Source organism: Carassius carassius, chromosome 2, assembly GCF_963082965.1.
Source record: "Carassius carassius chromosome 2, fCarCar2.1, whole genome shotgun sequence".
In the NCBI taxonomy this organism is placed as follows: domain Eukaryota; kingdom Metazoa; phylum Chordata; class Actinopteri; order Cypriniformes; family Cyprinidae; genus Carassius; species Carassius carassius.
Genome location: NC_081756.1, coordinates 29,659,438 through 29,682,751, shown reverse-complemented (window position 1 = coordinate 29,682,751; position 23,314 = coordinate 29,659,438). Strand labels below are relative to the sequence as shown.

The following is a 23,314-nucleotide window of genomic DNA, read 5'->3' as shown; positions in this document are numbered from 1 at the left end:
AGTCTCTTGTTTTTGTTCTCGGATGATTTTCAAATGAATTGGTTAAATTTATTTTTTCACTGAATGCCACATAAAGACAGTCACTTGTTTCATTGTTGATTCAATCATTGTTTTGAACAAATCAAATCAATTAATTAATTAATGATTCACTCATAGTCACCTGTTGCCACCTACTGGCAATAATAATGTTAAATAATGTAACATGCAGAAAGTGTCACTGAAAAACCTCACCAATTAATACACAGACTGACAAGTCCATCTAAAGACAGAGTAAAAAGTCTGTAGTAAGTATTGTTGGACTGTGCACGACCAATCAGATTCAAGGACTGGAACAGATGTATAAGTGTTCAATAACTGTGGAGAGTCAACTGGCTTAAAGATAACCTACTTTATGTCTAAGTCACTCTAATAATGATTTCTGTGCTTCAGATGTTTTTTGAACAATAAATAATGTGCTTCTGTAAGCAAAACCATGTCTGCCTGTAAGACAAAAAAGATACTCTGAGCCATTGTGACATTTCAAAGGATATCTACAATGAGTCTGTATCTGTAGGCATTACACAATGCTGTGCACATGTATGGTTTGGGATCAGGTTTTTTTTTTTTTTTTTTTTTTTCGGCTCTGTGCAGCAAGAGTTGGATATCCATTTGCTTTTAAACTTTCCTTCCTTGTGTGTCTCTGTTTCAGTGTCACCTATATGGAAGAGATGGAAAAGACAAAGTAAAACAGAGGGAGTGTGTGTCAGGGGAGAACGCAAGCCACAGAAGGTGTAAGCAGTAAAAAGTGATGTACCATCTGTCGGCCAGTAATAACCTGCGTGTTGTAAAGGCTGGGAGATTACTCAGCAAAGAGAGCATCCAAACACCAAAATCCCTCCGCAACGTTAGTGTGCCACGCACTACCTCTCCCAAAACCCCACTGAGGAAGATTCCACACTAAAACCGACATCGCACATTCAGATCCACTCGCTCTGATTCAGTAAATGCAAAACAGGCAAAGACGCTGCTACAATGGACAAGCATCAAGCTGAATATCTTTACACCTGCACTGTGCTCAGTTGTATCTACTGTATAGTTAGCTTTTATCAATATAAACTTCAAATGCATTCACATAAAAGAGATTTCGACACAGAAACAAGGAACATTTTGGACTGTTAATGAGCGCCTAGTCAAATATTTCTCAGACAGAAAAGAAAAGCTATGAGCAGCAAATGCAGCTCTAATGGAAATTGGTTCATAGTTTGGAGAATTGATGCTGTAGTTTGGCTCTCTAGGGAAGGAAAAACTTGGATTTAGCGTTGTGTGTGTATGTATCAAAAGCAATCTCTAAAAGCTCCACCGAGGAAGCAGCTCCCATGTTAAACACTGAACTAGATTACAAACTGCTGCAGCAGACGTACCTCTTAATACACTCTCTGTTTCTCAGCTATACATTTCCCAGTCTGCCTGCCACTATATCTCTTTTCAATCTTCCTTACTTGGCTTAATTTCTCTCTTTTCTGAACAAATGGAATTCTTTGATGCGTTCCAGAGCATTTCGTTTTGTTTTTCCACATGGACATGTCTGAGTAAATGTGCGCAGAAAGTTCCAGGGAAGTATTTTTGGGATAATATACCACTTCCTTCACTGACAGTGCATGGGAGGTGCTGGCAAAGGCCTGCATGGAGTCCCACGATTGGTCAAGAGTTAGAAAGGCTCATGGGTAAAAGGCAGTATATACATCATGTGATGAGAGCGATGTGTCAGGCAGTCTCAGCAGGACTGTGTCTGTGTGGCCAGGGGAGGAAGAGTTCATGAGTACTCATCTGCAGTACTGCTCACTTCTCTCTTTCTCTCGCTCCCTACAGAGCATATTGCTGCACATTCTAGAGCTGAGCTGTCATGGCAGACACATAATAAATGTCTATGAGTATGTGAGTGTGTGCCATGTGTGTGTATGTGCAAAGGACAGAGAAAAGAGACCATCTCACACCTGACTAGCTCACTCTGAAAGTGGTCATATTGAATAAAAAAGCATTATTACCCCTTAAATAAAAGGAATATGGCATGGCTGAATTAAGGTATTGTGACTCTGATATGTACAGCAAGGATAATAATAGCCTTCAATATATAGAACATTGTTAATAACTTTAAAAGCTTAAAAATGGAATCCTCTAATTCCTACCAAAATAAAAGACAGATTCAGTATATTTTTAAAGAAGGAATACAGATTAGAAGTAAACATGTCTTCCTTGTGTAATTTAAGGTGGCTGTTATTTAATCAATAAATAATTTTAAACAGTCATTATTTTTAAATACTCTCAGTGTCTGAGAATGTATTGTATGTTACTTTATATAATTATTTACATTAAAGAGCTTTTTCATTTGTTTATATTCATCACATACGGTACCACAATTACAAATAAACAGCATGGGACATCAGCCTTTGTGTACAACTAAATATATATATATATATTGTGGTATTAATATAATATTATTTTCTAAGGGATACAATGCATGAACAAAATACCATAATCACAGAAATGTAACTAAATGCACTACACAAACAAAAATGAGACTAATAATAGAGGAATACATATATAGAGCTTTCTCCCATCAAGTTCACATTTATATCATTGTTGCTTGAAAAAACAGACTGCTGCTTCCCATTGAAATAATAGTTTCTCAAGAATTAGTAAAACTTTAATATAAGATGAGTAGATAAACAAAAAGGGAATACATTAACATTTGAAGCAAGCAGCTGTTTATATATGACAGTGTACAATTGTGCTTGGCAAGATTAAATTATTACGTTCCTTCCAGGCTTTTATATACAACATTGTGTCTAAGGAATAATGGTTAGAATAGCAAGATCTATCAAACCATTGCGCCTCAAGGACTCCACATTAAAAGACGATCAAAACATTCCCTTTCCCACAGGCCTAGGACTAAGCAGACAGATGCATGGATATGATGAAGGTATGTGTGGCTGAAGCTCAAGCACTGGGTCAGCTGGTGTTGTTCTGCTGGCTATAACATGATCCATGGCTTTCTAATGGCTAGCTAAGAGGAGCAGGGCCAAGCATCAGTGCTGGACCTACAGAAGGACTAAGTGCTCATCTGCTCAGGTATCAATTACATTTCCCATCAGCTTTTATAAACACCAATACTGATCTATTTCCATGCAGACATAGAAATATCGATGAAGGCGACTAATATGTGACTGTTTGCATGTAAGATACCTGGAATTACATATAAAATCGAATAAATGAGCTCGCTCTTGTGTTACAACTCTTTCCATCTCTTTCTCTTGAATTTCCCTTCTCCATCTTCTCCTCTCTTGTCATCCCTTCCTTTCTATTTTGTCCCCAGGATCTATTTGTCTGCTGTAAGAGAAGTCCCTCAGTTTGGAGGAGTCAGTAGAGGAGGCTTTGGCAAGGGGGAGGGCCAGGAAGGACCACCTCCAAATAAGTTCCATTAATCACCCAACACACTCTAATGTAACTAATATTTTACAATTAGAGAAGACAAGACGGAGCTCAGAGCCATCTATCTCTCTTATACCACATGATCATCGATTCATAAGACCCTGCATGAGAGCTGAGCAAACACACACACACACACACACACACACACACACACACACACACACACACCTTGTAAGGTTGCATGTGTATGTGTGTGAGACTGTGCTTGCCGATGATGAGCATTATGACACGGTGTGCATCCAGACGCACAGAGAGCTCTCAGATGGTGACAGATGACTGTTGTCTGCGTGCGTGTAAATGAGAGAGGAAGAGTGCGCAAAAATGTGTACAAATGTGAAAAGCCTGTCAAAGAACCTCTGATAAGATTGATTACGGATTGACTGCAGATTGAAAATGGAAATAGAGTGCAATTCTCCCTGCAGGCAATGCCCTTCTCTTTCAGATATCATTTAGTTGGCCCTAATGACAAGATATGCTACTGTATAAACAGGCTTTATGTGACTGACTTAACGGCAGAACAAATATATAAAGTCTGAGTATTAAAATGTGTGCCACAAATGTTCACATCATTTCTATCAAGATTTACTGAGGTAATATCCATTTCTTGATTGAAATCTTTTTTTCTGTTGTGTGTTGGTGCTCAAAGAACAAGTGTTAATGCGCCATCAGCAGCAATGGTCCTATAAGTTGATTTAGAGCGCCATCTGGTGGTCTGTATAAAGAACTGCACTTGCTACAGTATGCAGCCTGCATGCAGGCCAAATGAATGCCAGCTGAACAAATGAGAGAGAAGACAGGTTCAAGCGCAGGTCACCATCTGCCTGGCTACAAGTGCTGGCACACAGCAACCCAGCTGTGCTGCCTTCTTAAACACATCGGGTAAATACACACACTCACACAAACATGAAGAGATGGAGTAGCAAAAATGGGCTGAAATACTTTTTACAACATGTAAGGGTACAGTTTGATATAGACATGCAAACATTTATGTGTATATCCTTATTAAATATCATATATGTCTTAAATAATAATATGTTGATACATTTGTAAAGTGATGGATCACCATATTCATTCTTTAAAATATTGCTATGACACAAGTAAAAAAAAAACACCCTTAAAAAGTCTACTATAAGCCAGTTCACTAGCAATAGCTACTCTCCCACACATCCTTTTTATTTATTTTTTCTCTGTTTTTCTGACTATTTTGTGCCATTTCAATCAAGACAATTCAGTGTATGTGGTATAAATGAGCCTAAATGTATTTGTATTGGTAAATGTATTTATATATCTGTCTGTAGATACATTGTCCACACTGTAATAAAAAAAAAAAAAAAAACGCTTGACTTTCATCTGTGCTCCACTGCGCTCAACAACTTCAGACAAGCTACATATATGGAGTGGGGGCAGGAAAAAGAAACGGTTACTTTTTTCAGGATATTTATTAGTTCCAGGCCTTTCTCCATCTGGAGAAAGCTGATGGTGTAGCTGATCCATTTAAAAATTAGTCAGGCGTTGACCTCAGACACCTCCCCTCAACAGGGTCCCGACAGCAGGTTAACACAAATATGGATCCCATCAGACTAAAGGAGATCGGGTTTCCCTCCGCTGAGACACGGCTAACTCACAGGAAAAAGGTTAAGAAAAACATGAAATACGGACGTATAATGGGAAAATGTTTTCTCTGTCTGCGGTGGAAGCAGAGCTTGTGAGTGAGAATGGTTTTCATGTGTTTCGAGAGCAGGGTCTTATCTCTCTGAGGTATTGACACAACAGACAGGCCCCTGTGCCAAAGGGTGTCAGTTATCACGTGTCATTGGCCTATGATGAGAGTGTGTGACGGGGCAAATCCATCTTTAAAAGATAGCTGGAGAGAGGGAACGTCCTTAAAAGATGTGTCCTATGTTTATATGTGTTGCTTTGATGCAGTTAATGACATCAGAGAAACAACAGACATATCTGATTATTGTATTTAGATCACATGACTGCTTGGAATGTCAAAAAAAAGGACATTTAGTCTCATTTTATGACCCTGGACCACAAAACCAGTCTTAACTGTACATTTTTTTAAAACTGAGATTTATAAATCACATGAAAGCTGAATAAATAAGCATTGATGCATGGTTTGTTAGGATCGGACAGTATTTGGCCGAGATACAACTATTTGAAAATCTGGAATCTGAGGGTGCAAAAAAATAAAAATAAATTCTAAATACTTCGAAAATCCCCTTTAAATTTGTCCAAATTAAGTTCTTAGCAATGCATAGTGCTAATCAAAAATTAAGTTTTGATACATTTACAATAGGGAATTTACAAAATATCTTCATGGAACATGATATTTACTTAATTTCCTAATTATTATTATTATTATTATTATTTATTTTTTTGGCATAAAAGAAAAATCAATAATTTTGACCAATACATTGTATTTTTTGCTATTGCTGCAAATATACCTCAGCAACTTAAGACTGGTTTTGTGGTCCAGGGTCACATTTATTCCACATACAGCGAATTGTACATTCACACGTACTACAGAAATGATTGTCTTGACTGAAAATATCAGAAAAGTCAAAGAGAAAATTGAAAAAAGGAGGATGAGCATCAATTGGCACACTAGTCTCCAGCTCTCACAGGTTTGGGGAATTAACACGGCTATAGCCCAAGGGCAGAAAGCCACAGTTAGCAGGAACACAGCTAGTAATGTGAGCTGTCAGAATCCATACCACTCCCAAGTCACACACACACACACAGGCCTGTAGCCCTGCAGCTAAAACCATGTACTACACTTAACTTGGAAGTCAGGGGTGGAGAGAAACAAGAGGACACAGAAATACATAATTTCTGCTGTCTATCGAACAAGTCCTCTGCTGCCCTGTGTGTGTCTGTCCAACTCTGTTGGATTTAGAATTAGTTGGTTGTATAAAAGATTATTTATTTATTTTATTTTTCTAGTAAAATGTCAACAGTTTTTTTTTTTAAAGCTACATTTACTCATTAAACATTGTTATGGAAGATATCACTGAATATATCTTCATTGTGTATTTTTCATTGTTTATAGCAGATTTTCCACTTGTTTAAAGTGTAAACTTTACAGTTGTAGGGGTAAATGAAACGTATTGCATTTTTGAAAAAAAAAAAAAAAAGTTCAACCATGTTCTTTTTATTTGATAAAAAGGTAAATTATTTTATTGCATTTTAAAATACAATAACTTTGCAATAATAATACAATAACTATTTTATTGAATGAATTTTCAGCATCATTACTCCCGTCTTTGGTGTCACATGATTCTTCAGAAATTATTCTAATATGCTTATTTTCTGCTGAAGAAGAATTTCTTATTTTTATAAATGCTGCTTAATATTTTAGTGGAATCTAAAAGATTTTTATTCCAAGATTATTGGATGTTGAAATATCAGAAGAAAAGCATTTATTTGAAATAAAAATCTTCTGTAACTATTATAAATGTATTTACTGTCAAGTTTGATCAATTTAATGTTTAATGTGTCCTTGCTGACTGATTTTTTTTATTTTTATTTTAAAATAAAGTATTAATATTGTTTATTGGAATATACATTTATTTATATAAAGAAGGGCGGGAGCATTTCTTTTATGACAAAATCATATATGGTAGCTTAACATTTACTGCACCTTTTTCATTTTGACACAAAACATTTTGTGAGATCAAATTTATGGATAAACAGCCCAAAAATGCTCAGTTTTTCACGCTAGTGTTTCATAGTTTGAATACATTTTATTTCTCATTATAAGTACAGTTCAGTAGTTACAAAACAAAACATCTGCCATGAGGATACAGCAACCAAATGAAAATCATACAGTCCACAAGACAGTTCAGAGGTGTGGAATGCTCATATATTAGTCCAGAATGACTGAAAGAGAGACAGACGCTCAGTTCTACCACACAGAGGCGGGAGCCAGAGGTGTGCTCATCTAGAACCAGTGTATGTAGGGATTGGTCAATACATATCCTATCACTGACCCTCCCTGTCATAATTCATTTACCTTACATAACCTGTACTAGTTTACTGAAACTAGTTCACTAAACATCTTCACTTTTCTTTTTCTTTTTTTAAATTGTAGCATTTATAAGAAGACATAACCTTGCATGAAAACTCTAAAAAAAAAAAAAGTTTTTCTTTACTCTTCTTCTTCTTTTTTTATTTATTAATTTTTTTTTAAGAAATATGTTTTGGAAAGAGTACAACTAAAGAATATATTTGAATATCTGAAGAGAACAGACTCGAACGCATTAGAGTCTACACACAATGACTTACTGTGAAGTTCATTGAATTGATTCTCAAAGCAACAGAGACGACCATCATGTAGATGAGATAGTTTGAACTGCACAGACCAAATCAGCAGAGTTCACAAAAGAATAGAGAGAATATCAGTTCACAATGTCAAGGGACGCACACACACACACACACACACACACACACACGCACCTTCATTTTCCATTAGCGATCTGCTCTACTGTATAGACTGGGTTTTCATTTACTATCACAGTGCAAAATACTTCAGGGGGAAACCTCAGTTTGTATTTGCTTGCATGAGGCATGGGTATATATATATATATGAAGAGTTCAGATGCAAGTGCCATCTGAAATTTTCATCTAAAATTAGGATTTTTATCAGGCTCCTATATTTATGTTCAGTTATTTCACTTTAATAGCCTGGAAAAGGACCTGCACATTTCAATTAAAGTAAAATGACTCAACCTAAGCTTAGGAACCTGATAAAAATCCTAATTTTAGATGAAAATTTCAGATGGCACTTAGAGGCTTTTGCATCTGAACTCTTCATATATATATATGTATATATATATATATATATATATATATATATAGTATGAATTTATATGCTTGCAGCAACAGAGGAAGATTGTCAATCTTTTTTTTTTCCTTTTCTTTTAATGTTATTGGTATTTTACAAAGGTGAAAGGCAAAAATTACAGTACTCCAATCTAATACCTACAATCTAAAACAGCTAGCTTTGTAAATGCAACAACCCATGACTGTATCTATGGCTAGACAATACTTGATTCTTGTTCGCATGTTTCTTTTTTTTCTTTTTCTTTACTAATCGAATACATCAAACCATTTCAGTAGTCAGTAACACTTTGCAACACTGATTGGTAGCAGTATATTACAAACACAATCTCTTCAAAGTACTTGAATTGAGCAAGGCTGAGATCAAAGCGTGTAGGGTTAGGGCCACATTTCTGTTTGATTTCTGTTTCATCAGACATGCTAGTTCTTCTGTCACCTCGGCTGGTTTTTGTCTTGGATGCTACAGCGTCCTCTTTCTCTGGAGTTCAGCTCTGAACGTCTCACAAACACAGCAGGAGAACAAATCGTGGATGGTGAAAACACGTCGCCAGTTCTCTAAGAAAAAGGCGTAGCTTCCCTTTTTTTTATGGAGTGTTCTCGTTTCCCGAAAGTACTAGATTGTCATTCTTCTGCTTTGACGTCCAGGCACTGACTGCTGAGAGTGTGCTGATTACAAAGGAGTTTTTCACAAAAGTGTGCTTGGTCTCCAAACGTGTAGTGGGCTGGTCCAAACGTCCAGAGGAATGATTTAGCGAACACTGTGAAGTTTCAGTGGGCAGTGAGAAACACCGACACACAGAGAGAGAGAGAGAGAGAGAGAGAGAGAAGTCTGTTCAGTTTCTCACTCTCTCATTCTGAGACTGGCAACTGGCTGCCATCTTGGTTCAAGGAATGTGTTGCTCTGAGGGACAAGCACGTCGAAGTTTCAAAGTCAAAAAAGCAATTAAAAGCACAGAAAGTATTTATCAGCTACACAAGGGAGGTTTCAAGACACATAAAACACAGGAAGCAAAAAAAGCTGTTTCCAGCTCACTAAACATTAATAGATCTTCTTTCCTTCATCCAGCAAGAAAGCTTGTGTAGGAAACCATCTGAGCTGTCCATTTTATAAGTCTCTCTCTCTCTCTTATGAAGTCTTTTACGTTAAATAATGCTTTTGATAAGATAATGTCCTTCATAGTTCCAGTCCTCTTCCTCTTTTTCCATCGCCTGCTCTTGGCCGCTCAGTCCAGCAGGGGGAGGTGATGCTAGTTTCTGATTAGTCCTGCATCTCTGTGTCAGTTAGGCTATGTTCAGGGGTAAGAGCAGGGCCAAACCTTCGGGATGCCTCTTCCTCCGCCCACAGATGAACTACAGTTAAGAGAACAAACGCAGATTAACACCACCACCTGTGTCCTTCCTCTCTCTCTTTCACATAAATACATAGTTTGACAAACCATTATTAGCAGGAAAAAAAGAATAGGGTCAAATCAAACCATATTATTGCCTTTTTGTTGTTGTTGTTGTTGTTGTTGTCGTGATTCAGTATAAATTGGCATCTCGGATTTTGGTAACACTTCAAGGACAAGAAATTCAAAGAACTCTCATTATTATTAGTCTGTGATAGTGACTATGACCATCAGTAATAATGACTAAATCATGTTGTATAAAGAGTTCCAGTGATTTAGACTTAGAGTGTACATACTTTGATGTCCCTTCAAAAAAAAAAAAAAAAAAAAAAAAAGGTGCATTTGTGAATAAATGATTGACAACTGTAATGTATCTGTGTGTGTGTGTGTGTGTGTGTGTGTGTGTGTGTGTGTTTACATTTTGACAATAAACCATTCCATTCATATGTACCATTAACTTCTATTGTCACTAAAGAAAACACATCTTATGAATTATTAGATAAAAGATTTGAAATGGGTGATTTGAATACGTTCAGACTTCTTCCAGCTCTAATATAAAGATATAAATATATAAAGCATTCTAATATAAAGACAATAACTCTCTGAACATTGCACTTGTGCAATTACTGCTGAAGTTTGAATCTGGTGAAAATGCTTACTGCTTTATCCCCCCGCTTTTTATGTGCTATCACCGTTTGAACTAAATAATATAAATGTTGTTTAATTCTCTCTATAACCCCTAAGAAAATTATTTGGCAATGAAATCTACAGAGTACATTTCCTAGTCATGTTCTTTTTTTAAAGTGCCTCTATGAAAACGACAAAATTAAATTAAAACATGCATTTATTTAAGTGTGCGCTCGCAAGCAATGTTATGGAAATGAAACGAGGAGTCAGTTCCCTGCTAATAATGGAATAAAACATTGTGATTTAGATTTGCCAAAGAGCAATAACGCTGACGCCCCCTCACTTTACATTATGCGCACATCTGAGATGTGCACTTCTTTAACAGACACACTTTCCCCTCAGATGTCAGACGCTTCTGAATTTGCTGATAGAGATTAAGAAAAAGAATGAACTATTTTTGCATTCTCAGATACAAATTATTTTTGCACAAAAATAAAAAAATACAATTATCACATTTTTTTCACAAATGCAAACTTTTCCAAAAATTAAAGATAAATATTGATAAATGTAAGGAAATTATTTGTTTGTTTGTTTGTTTTTGGTCATCTTGGATTTATACTGATAGCAAGTGCCAAAACATTTTCAGCTACTGATATACTGACCAATAATGAATTTATTCCACAAAAAAAAAAAAAAAAATACAGAAGAAAAGTGCAAAAAATTAAACAGGGCACCCAAAGAGTAGAAAATTTGAATGTTCCCTATAAAATAATAATATGTCTTGCATTATTAATAGAAACAATAATGTGTCTGTAGTATTCATCTCATGTCTACAACATTAAAACTTATAGTAAAACATTTTAAATATGTAATATTAATTTCTTTGAGCTTCTTTGAGAAAAAATTTAGTTCCCCTTTATAATTAGTATCATACTTGCCAGGATAAGCAAATGAACCAATTTTTTTCTTTCAACTGTTCAGATTGAAGGCTGCATTGCAAAGTTTGTCCAGTAGATGGAAGTATAAGCCCCTGAGTTAGCAATCTACCCAAACTCATTTGAAGATAAGATCTTGTTACTCAATGTCATTTTCCTTTAACCTGCTGATATTTCATTTGATTCCACAGATAAAGTGGTTGTAATTTATCAAATCTGATGTGATCGGCAGTTTTTTTTTAAGACTATACTGCAGTCACAGCTTTACAGCTGTCTGATGGCTTTGTGTGTGTGTGTGTCCGTGAGGAAATTAAGATAATCATAACCATAATGATAATAAATGACATCCTCAAGTTTTAAAAACGCCTGGTCTCCCAGGGGCCAGTGCTCTTCGTGACTTCCTCTTAAAGAAAGTTCTGGTAATGAGTTACAGATTCCGCCCCATATTTGGTTTTCACTCTTCATTAACTAAGCCACCTGGAATGTTATTATTTAAGGATGCCATTTCTTTTCCCCAAACAACTGCCACTGCGATCTGGAGACTAGCACACCAACTTTACGATCCTCAAAACTTTTTCCTCCTCCTGTTCCGATCAATTCTGAAGTCTCCCTGACCGCATGTAGAGTGATTGCTTAATTATTTCAGCATCCTAGAAATCTTGATCATACTGAGACCTGACGAATTATGTTGTTATCGGTCTGTTTTCTCATTGGTTGAATCATGAGCTTTTGTTTTGTCCAGTCATTAGTTTCCCTTGCCTAATCTCAGTTCAAATAACAATTAGATTAAGTTTAATTAACTAAATTAACTAAATAACTAATTGTGTGTATTAACTAAATAAGTTTAATTATTTTTTTTTAATGATCAATAATTATAACGTCATCCCCTTGAAAGTTACACAAGCAAGCACCCAGTTTAAAACTTTAAATGGTGATGAAAATGACACTCTGTCCACCACTGAATCAAAAGCAATAAAATGTGGCGCCCTCTACTGCTCAAGTCTGATAATACACTCTCACTGGAAGATGAGAGAGGGCCCTGGAAAGTAATACAAGGCATATTGTAAGAGGACACATAGCTCCAGGATCCATCTTATGTTAATACATGTGTCATGCTTAACAGAATGGCTAAATGAAAAGGCAGACAGAACAATAGAACAGCACAAGGCTGCAAGCGAGCTCAGTTAACAAGGGCCAGCACACTTAGGGAAAAAAGCGGGGCTGTCTGGAGTCAAAGTTCTGACATTTCCTAACTGCTGCTTATTATTCCCGGCCCACGTAGTTAAGGCGAAGAGTGCTCCCATCTAAAACACTGGGCCACTTTATACCCTGACCTCGCTCAGGTATTCTGTTTTTACCATGAAATCTACTTAGTGTATGTTTGCGTTTCAAAGGCCCGCTCGTTTTAGGTTTCCTGAGCACAGGGTTCATTTAATTGAAGGAAAACGTGAGGATATGAATTTACTGAACTATTGAATACATGTTTAAGCAACCAGATAAGGCAGAGCGTGCATTATGGCAAGGAGTACGGAACATTTATTTTGCCCCAAGGCCACTTGACTGATAGTGCTCAAGTCTGATAATACACTCTCACTGGAAGATGAGAGAGGGCCCTGGAAAGTAATACAAGGCATATTGTAAGAGGACACATAGCTCCAGGATCCATCTTATGTTAATACATGTGTCATGCTTAACAGAATGGCTAAATGAAAAGGCAGACAGAACAATAGAACAGCACAAGGCTGCAAGCGAGCTCAGTTAACAAGGGCCAGCACACTTAGGGAAAAAAGCGGGGCTGTCTGGAGTCAAAGTTCTGACATTTCCTAACTGCTGCTTATTATTCCCGGCCCACGTAGTTAAGGCGAAGAGTGCTCCCATCTAAAACACTGGGCCACTTTATACCCTGACCTCGCTCAGGTATTCTGTTTTTACCATGAAATCTACTTAGTGTATGTTTGCGTTTCAAAGGCCCGCTCGTTTTAGGTTTCCTGAGCACAGGGTTCATTTAATTGAAGGAAAACGTGAGGATATGAATTTACTGAACTATTGAATACATGTTTAAGCAACCAGATAAGGCAGAGCGTGCATTATGGCAAGGAGTACGGAACATTTATTTTGCCCCAAGGCCACTTGACTGATATTTTTACCACATTATGTAGCTACTAAGAGCTTAGACCATTGGTAATATCCTCTATTTAAAGGGAAACTTTAGCTCAGCTGTTTTTGGATATGAATGAAGTCTAGATGTAAGTGATGTGGTTCTGCTGAACACAAACACAACACACACTGCACATTCTGCCACGGAGGGTGACTTTGTTCTCTCCCAGGCATCCGGTGCTGCTGGAAAAGAGTTGTTTTTGGCAAAGGCAGACCTCATTGTACAGCCCAGTATTTATAAATATGTAAATACAAGTCAGTGTGCAAATACATACAAGCGCAAACACGCATATAAGCTGGCCGAACGCAAGGAAGTGCACCCAAATCATATTTTTAGAAGGTTTTAATGAATACAGGATGTTTATGAATACCATTTATAGTGATTCACAAAGACTAGAAGAATCCTTGCACACATCCCCTCCACTCCCCTCAAAGAGTAAAAGAAACCTAATGTTTTTGGAGGAAACGGCAGAATTGTATGTTTGGTGCTTGTGTGGGCTAAAGATTGCCTTTAGATAAGTATACAGAGGAGCAGAAAGAAGCAGGCGACTTTGTGCATGTGGCACACTTGAAAAAGTCCTCTGCTCTTTTCATGTTAAAACTAAGAAAGGACGACTGTAAAGGTAAAACAAACAGCGTGTTTGTTACTCCGCCGGATGACTAGGCAGCGAGTAAACCTGCCTCAGACGATAGAGAACGACACCAAAGCTGTTTGTCTTGCAAGTATTAACCAGAATAAGAGAACCATCAACAACGAAAACCAGACTCTGACTCGTTCAAGAAAAGGAAACAAGACAGTTGCTCTTCAATTCAAAATCGTCTTCCAGAGAAAACGGAGGGCTGGGATGTGGATGTCGTTGGGAAGTGGATGTGTCTTGCTCTCTGACTCAGTCTATATCTGGGGCAGAGATTCTTCCTCTGATACTACCTCCACTGAGCAATTTAAAGCCAAACACTGATGTTGCAATCTGTCTTCTGTGCCTGATAGCGCTTTTCTCCCTCTCTAACCCAAATTACTTTCTTTTCATATCTAATTATATTTGCTAATGATCTTATAAGGGGATAATGGAATGTGCTTGATATATTACCTTTTTTTTTGCAATACATAAATACAATAGAAATGGCTATGCAGCACTTTGAAATTTTCCATCATCCATTTCAAGCAAAGCGGAGAGCGGATATTTAAACAGTATCTAAAATTTGAACACTACTGCGACACCAAATCTCTTTGCTCGTTCACAGCAACTTAGCGGGGAACAGAAGTGCAGTGGATTTAGAGGAACAGTTTGTCCGAATACACTGTGGTCTTTTCATGCCTGCTCACTTGTGTGCTCATTCACTAACAGGTTGTGAGGGGGCGACCGTCGGGCCACGACCTCCACCCCTGGCACGTGAGGCATTGAGTGCAGACAAACATGGCTAAATAAATGAAAAGACAAGTTTTAGAAACAGAAACAAGCGCTTTAACCAGCATCCAAGCCTGTTTTAATGTTTCATTCGGACTCCGGATGAACTTTCAGTCTCTCCAGAGGTCATCTCTCAGTTTCTGTGCACTGTTGTTATGAATATTCCTATCGGTCTAAGCCTCTCCCCATTCTTCCCTCAGTCTTTTTCCCACAGGCCCGATGATGGCCAAGGCATGACAGCCGCACTAAACCCCCCGCATTAATGGAAGGAAATGGCATTCGATCTCCATTTGATCTCCTAATCATTTCTGCTGAAATGATAATTAGCGTCCTCACAATCCTCTGATTGTCAGAGAACAGTGTAAAATAAAACAGAGCTCTTGTAGCAGGAATGACACTTCACTCAACAACCGTTAGTATTCGATAACAAATAAGGGTTTTTCTCGTAGGTATATTTACGTATCTCTCTGAAACGCACACATACTCGGCCTCATCCGCTGGCGACTGCTGTCTGTGATTCTTTTCAACTGACATAATCCTGATTGATTCGTTCAGCAGATAAAAACTCAGTCCACTTGTGCCCTTTACTGCTGGAACATAATACAGCTCTTTATTCTGCAACAATGTAACATAATGGCTTCGGAATGTGAGGAGGAAAAAAACGTTAGGGCTGCGTCTTAAATGACTGTGACGCTCTGCGGTTCAAGCTCAAGCTGTGGTCTAATGTAAAAGAGAGAAAGGAGGAAGAATGAGGGAGAAGTGAAGGGAGGGCGAGAGAGAAAAGAGAAAAATCATTAAGCACAGATTACCAGAGAGCCCCAATAACAAGGTCGAGGCAGGGCTGCTTGTAAAAGTTGTCATTATCTCTTTCTTTTAAATGTGTGTGCCACACATTTCCCTCTGATGAGATATGGGTTACGTTGTTTTAAATTTTTCGCTTCACGTCCGACCCCCCTTTCGTGGTTTATTTAAAAAAGAATCTTTTGTTTGACAACAGGAGGTCTTTTTTTTTGTTCATCAGGATGATTGGAGAATGCATCATTCTTTTTATGTTGCATGGCTTGCTTAAGCCACACACACACACACACACACTAATATGCACAAGGTTTGTGTGGCATTTCAATTGAACTGAAAATTTTAAATCTTTAGAAACTTAGAAATTTAAATTCAAATTCCTGAATTTGAATTGAGGAGGGAAACTTGGCTGCAGAATTGCAATTTGGAATTTGAAATTAAGGATTTCAAATGAAAATACATTTAAAGAAATGCATCTGATTTGATCATTTTTAATTAGAAAAGCAAAGTTTGTCAAGACACATCTTGAAAATGTTTTGAATTAGAATAGATAGATTGATTCTGGTGGTTCTGAATTTTGCACGGCCCAGACATTTGAGTGAATGCATTCAAGTTTTGCTTTTGTTGCGACTGTTCCTGCATGGCATACATAAAAACAGTGATTACCAGGAAACAAACAGAGCATTTTATGTGCTCTAAGAAAATATATATTAAAAAAAATAAATACTTAAGCTCATCACAAAGGAGACCAACAGACACAGCCTCATTCATAAACATTCAGTGTCTGAGATGTCCTATAGGACCGTGTTCAGCAGGCCTCTCTCTCTCTCTCTCTCTGTCTCGTGCATGTGTTGTATTAGTTGTGAGTCCTAATCTAGAAGAGTCGGGGGTCCCTGGAGCTAGCTGTGCTATTATTCGCGCAAGCACTGCGCACCGCACCACTCTCGCTTACTAATTTTGTGCGAAGTCGCAACGTTCAGCCGAGGGAACGCACCGCTGAACGCTGGGTCTGAGTCAGTCAGACAGCTCCAGACAAGGTCCCTTTAGTGCCACGCTGTCAGTCACTTTATAGGTTGTGAAATAGTGAAAATGAATAAAGAAAGGAGAGAACGAGCGCGAGAGAGAATGTAGAAACAGAACAAGTCCTTTTATCCTGCTCGGCGGGACCTGTCAGTGCCACCTTCTCTCTGGTTTCCCAGCAGTCCCAACACAGCAGCTATCAGAGGGAACCTGACATCCACACACCGCGCTTTCCAGCGGGGGAAGGAAATCATGAGAGCGGTCCCACACAAGCGAGCAGCTAGTACATACTCTCCTCAGATCAAGCAACAGTCTCTCGTAATAGAAGAAAAGAGAGAGAGATTTGGATGTTTTAAGTGAGAATATAGGCTGACAGGCTTTTGCTGCTTCTGACATGTGATAGAAACTAGGTTTGCGTCTCCCTGTGTTCATTTTGAAGTTTGGACGGAGATGAGAGAGCAAGAGTATGTCGTAGCTTAAGCACTGATAGTTATCTCTTAAGAGTGCTTTATTCTCACACACACGTTACAGTTTTGACTTCAGGCACCTTCGTCACTTCTATTTTTCTCCACATTGGCAGGCCATTTTTGTTTGTTTTTAAAGGAAGGAAACAGCTCCTAATCGATACGTGACACACACATCCATGCATGCACATTTCATGGATTGCATTTCATGGACACCAGCACCTGGCTGAGTGTTTTTTTTTTATATATTTTATATGATTTTGCCTGCTTCCCCACTGGTCTCTGATGATTCAACAGTTCCTGCTCTAACATCTGCTACTTACTCTTACTGGGTCTCAATTAAGACAGCAGTATTTATGAATCTGCTCTTATTTACATTTCTATTTTTCTGCATATGTGCACGAACAGCGGCCAAAACAGCCCCTCTGCCCCACACAAAACACAGATGTTTCTTGAGCAAGGCCAAAAGGTGAGCGCTCATTTTGGGAACAGCGACGCAAGAGTGCAAGCTAAACAGTGAGAGATTTAGGACTGCGAGATTTGCAGCTTCACTGTCACACAGATGAGAGCTCCTACTCTCAGGCGATTGTAAAATATGGGAGTTTGATTGAGGGATTGTGGAATTGGTAAAAGCTAGGAGAGAGGAGTGTATAAGAATTTGTGAGCCGAAGGATTGCTTCAATTAACTACAATCCTTTTTAGTTTTTAAGTGTTTGTGTTTGCTTTCAAATCAATGCGTTTTTAATTAAACTATCATGATCTTCCAGTTTGGCAATCACAATGTCCTTCACAAAGCAAGATTTATTTATTTATTTACTTATTCATTAATTCATTCATTCATTCATTCATTCATTCATTCATTCAGGCATGCATTCCCTACAGTATGTTGAGATCCGAACAATACATATGCACATACATACACACATACACAATTTAAAAGTCTGAGGTCAGTAAGATCCTCCGAATGGTTTTGAAAGTATCTTATCGCATTTATTTGATGAGTAAAACAGGAATATTGTAAAGTATTATTACAATAAATTAATTGTTTTCTATTATGTTTAAATGTAATGTTTTTTTCCTGTCATGGCAAAGCTGAATTTTCACCAGCTATTACTCCAGTCTTCAGTGTCACATCAACCTTCAGAAATCATTCTAATATACTAATTTGTGCTCAAGTAACAGTGTAATTGTTGTTGTTATTTTTATTATTATTATTTGGGGAAACATGCATTTTTCAGGATTCTTTGCTAAATAGAGAGAATAAAAAGAACCGCATTTATTTGGAATATAAATCTTTTATAACATTATAAATGTCACTTTTGATGTCAATTTAATGCTGAAAATCAGTAATAATCTGATAAACAAACAAACAATTACATGCATGCATACATACATGCATCTAACTGATCCCAAACTACTGTACAGTAATCTATATGCTTGTCGAATATTTAATTTGAAAACCTGAAGCATTAATGAGTTGATCATTTACTTCTACACTCTACTTTCAAAGCAATCTACTATATGTTGGAACATGGACACAGGGTTTTGATAGTGAGACCTAGTGACGTCAGGTGCAATTGCTTGCAGTTGCTGTTCTAATTCATCCCAAAGGTGTTCAATGGGATCCATGCTTTGTGCAGGCAAATCAAGTTCTTTCACACCAGACTTTTCCCCCAAAGGGAGTCTGTTAGTCAGAGGTGATTGCATGCACCTGCTAGTAATAAGTGTAGCTGAAACAGTCAAACACGTTCATTTGAAGAGGCTGACCACATTCTTTTTCCCACTACTACATAAAACCAGTGTTGGGGAGTAACTAGTTACATGTAACGGCGTTACGTAATTTAATTAAGAAATAAATGTAACAGTAATCAGTTACAGTTACTAAGAAAAAATGAGTAATTAAATTACAGTTACTTATGAAAATTGTAACGATTACAAAGAGGATTACATTTGAATATTTACACACATCCACATACAGCTTATTTCTTTCCCAAATTGCACTAAGACATATGGCCCATAATCTCCGAGACGTGGAAAACACATTCGTAGAATCCAGTCATAAAAATGGAATTCAGCCTATAACGCGGACGCAATATGCCACATTTTGGACGAATAAATCAAAAGTAGGTCACTACACTTGAATCAAACCCGATATGGACTGATGTCTGTGAATATTAAGCCGCAAAAAGACTGAATATGAATCCTGCACGTTCTGCGTGTCTGTGGAAATCAGGCGCTGACTGGACATCGGGAGAACCGGCACTATTCCCGGTGGCCTGGCAGACGATTTGGCCTTCTACTTTAATATTGTTATTGTATAATTGCAGGCCGAATATACTAAAGCGATTATTTCCGAATCCGCCATTCGATAATTAAATCTCTAATAAATCATGAATCGGTTAGTCGTGACTGGCAATGGTTGGGCTCGCGCGCTCTCTGCGCCTCCGCCGAACGGTTTGGATCAGACTCCGAGTAATCAATGCGAGAGAGAGAGACTGGAGTGAACTGTGTAAGCGCACAGCTGAAGCAGAGAAGCGACACTTCTGTTCAGGGTTTCAGGTGCAGGTCAGTTTCATCTGTAAATATGCTAATGTAGTTTTGTCTTTGTTTACTTAGTCAAGCAGCAGCACATTGCTCACAATCACTCAAAATACTGTATAAACGACGTCATTATTATCTATTGTAATGTTACAGTAGTAAGTTAGCAGACAAATCATCATATTTTATCATAGGTTTAGGGGGAGCTAGTGGATACAAAAACACAATGCTTAGGAAAATTAATATAGCCTATGGTATGGCACTAACCGTGGTTTAATTATGGAATTTGTTGTAAAAATAAATACAAGTGGTAATTAATTTGCCAAAAAAACAAAATTGCACTTACAAAACATGGTAAAAGTCAAATAAAAATCTTCAGTATTAAAGTCATGAGAGAGATGGATGGATAATGGAAGTGAAGGTGCAGTTCAGGAGAGAACTCTTAATTACGTTGCATGTCCCCCGACCTAAGGATTCAAATCTTTTTCATGTCAGGTCCCAAAAAAAATAGGGTTGTCCATGTATCAGAATGGGTTGTGGGTGTATGAGTGTGAGATTTCCCAGCCTATTTTTTTTCCCAGTCCGCCCCTCATGGAAATTAATCTCTAGAACAGTCATTTCATGAGCATTTTTTACTTATTTTGAGAAACTATCATCATATCATATACAAAGAGACAGCAGTGTTTCAAAAAGACACCAATGTTTCAGGAGTTTAGTACACAAAATAGGACACATGCTTATTAGATAACCGTATTTGAGTTGATGTATATGCTTTTATTTTTTTATTAACTATTTTTCCCCAAACCATTGTTAGATGCAGTTAGATGCCTGTAGTTATGCAAAGATTTGGTTTCAAAAACAGTATCTATAAACTGTTTATTTTGATTTTAAATCTGCTTTGAACTTCAGATCAATCTCTAAGTAAAAGGCAGTACTAAAGTCTGATTGTGTGGTGGATGTGTTCAAATGTGATCATCTTAATTTAAGTGATGAAGGATGGTGAAAGTCTGACAGTATTGAGCACTACGGTAAGGTTAAACCTGCATGGTGTAAAATGGTTGAAGATGATTAACAGTTGCAAATTAACATTCATTAGAAATGTATAAAAGTAATCAAAATGTACTCAAAAGTAATTAGTTACATTACTTTATTAAAGTAATTAAAAAAGTTACACTACTATTACATTTTAAATAGGGTAACTTGTAATCTGTAATCTATTACATTTCCAAAGTAACCTTCCCAACACTGCATAAAACGACTACATATTCACAGTCACAGCTACACATAAATTAATTATGGTGTTCAAATTTTTAACTACACATCAAACATCATAACTTCGTTTTTACCACATCTGTTGATTTTTAGTCTGGCCATGCCATGGACTCTGGATTCTGCATTAGTAGTACTTAGAAAATGTGCTTAAATAAAGAGCCAGGTTGGTATTGAAGAAATACATACACACCCCATAAAGAGTAATAGTGAGAAGTGTTGGCTTGTTTCAACAGACCACTCATGCCTTTAATAAACAGTAATGTGTTTCTGTCACACACGAGTGCCTAATCATGCCAACCTAATGACACCATTATAAAAAAAACAAAAAACCTTACATGACATCAGAATGGCATTAAAGGCTTGGTATTATTCCATCTAATAGATATATAATTGTGGGAATTCAATGCAAAATTACACCTGAGATAATTAAACGCAGAATATGAAGGTATTGAGATCCAGGTTTATAGGCGCACCAGAAATGAAGCCTTTGTTTACCTTTTATTTATTTACTAGCACAAGTAAAGCGCTGTTGAATATGAAATGTCAAACTATTTATGTGCAGTGTAAGCACTTAAGGCAAGGCTTTTTAGTTTTTGATGCAACCTGTAAACAACAGAAGATCTAACGTTCTCTGTAAAGACTAAACATGAGTTGGCAGATATGAAAGCATTTATCCATGGAAACAAGAATATGCCTATTTATGCAGACAATAGTGGAAAAAAAAAAACTACTCCTGCTCTCGAAATCCACTTCACACTCTTAAAGACCTATTCTGTTTAGCTATGGCAATTTTATCAATTACAAATGCTTTTTAGTCCATTTCAACCTAAATAGCTGCTTCCATGGCTAGTCAAGAAACAGTAAGTCTCTCAAATGTGTTATTAATAATTCATCTGAGAATGCTGTTTATGAAGTTCGGGAGGCAGGTCTAATAAGCATGGACAGCATCTAACACGCCATGTGCTGGACGAAGCGCTTTTGAGAATCATTACTTTGTGTGCTTGTCTAATTGAGACTTCATAAATTACCCAGTAGGCCTCACCTCGCTGCAGATTGCTCCCTGCCTTCGCTTGAACGATACGTTGCATTTTCTCGAGAGTCACATCATTTTTGAGTGCATGTAAAAGCGGGCATCTGAAAACAGTAATGGCCAATATGTAAATAATAATACTAATAGAACTGCATCAAGTAAAATAAGCCAAGACCGCGAGCGAATGAAGGTCCTTTCTGTTTAAACTTTCAGTACAATTGCAACAATTATCCGCTTTTCCTCACTTTTCTCCGCTCTCATTGTTTTTGGCAGGCAAATCCATAACATTCTTTTTGTTCCACTTTGGTCTCCTCCTTTTTCCCAAGCCTGAGAAACTTCAGACATGAGAACCCTTAGCCGCCTCTAATATAAAACCAGAGAAATTTACCTAGGATTATAAGTCATTGACAAATAACCTTGCTGATAGATGCGAACTAGATTTTGTTCAAAGCACTCTGACAGCCTCAAAAGAGATTAGCGGAGTTCTTATCAGGTCAGGGGTGTCACGGGGGAAATGTGTTTAAAGTCACATTGATTTATTGAAAGATTTTCCAATAAGACTTCTCTCAACTCTCAGACGTGTGTATGAGTGTGTGTGTGTGTGTGCGTGAGAGAGAGAGAGACTTTAACGCAGTCATTGTGAACTCTGCTGGATAACAAAGAAAAAAAAAATGATTAAAAACAATTGTCAGACCAACACACAGACCCCAGATAAACACAGGAGATCTTTGATGGCCGGGTAAAACTACACTGTGTTTCCTTTCCCTTTCCCATCGTCTACTGCGTGCTATTCTTCCAGATGAAATAGATGACCGATATACACATGAACGTTCACACGCACCCACAAATACACACACGCTGACAAGCAAGCATAAAAAGATCCTTTGTTCCTGCAGGCATTCATTTGACACTATTACCTTCTTAAGTGTAATTATGAATCTTTTCAGAAAGCTGGATTGTGGGAACTACTGGGTTGGCCCCGGATCCACCCGCCAGCAGCGAATGGATGAGAGAGAAAACTCAGAGTATCACTCCGCACCCCTGTCAGAGAAATGTCATTACCCCTGTATCTCTCTCCCAGTCTTTCACGATCCCATCCTCGTCCCCTCTCCCAAACAACCACTCTCTCTCTCTCTCTCTCTCTCTCTCTCTCTCTCTCTCTCTCTCTCTCTCTCTCTTCTCTCTCTCTCGTTCTCTCACACTCCCGCTGCTTCGTTTGATCTCTGAGGTCTACTGGAACCCTGGAAAGCTATTCCAGCATTTGCGGTCCGTCAGAGTCCTGTGGAGAACCTTCTGGATGTGTTGGTGTGTCCAGGCTGTAACCCTTCCTGCTGACATGGCTCTCCACCACACAATCTGTCAGAGACTT

The 23,314-nt window shown here is 37.7% G+C and overlaps 1 protein-coding gene across 9 annotated transcripts in view; it reads right to left on the bottom strand.

The window, feature by feature from the left end:
• Positions 1-23,314, bottom strand: part of LOC132107935 (zinc finger protein 536-like) — a 199,667-nt gene that overhangs the window by 5,423 nt on the left and 170,930 nt on the right. The window contains exon 8 of one of the 9 annotated variants that reach the window (XM_059514363.1): positions 8,375-9,663. The exons of the other annotated variants lie outside the window; for them this stretch is intronic. Within the exon in view, the coding sequence (XP_059370346.1) occupies positions 9,572-9,663 (92 nt within the window). The 3' untranslated portion in view covers positions 8,375-9,571. Of the gene's footprint in view, positions 1-8,374; positions 9,664-23,314 lie in introns of those variants that run through there. 9 annotated transcript variants of the gene reach the window in all.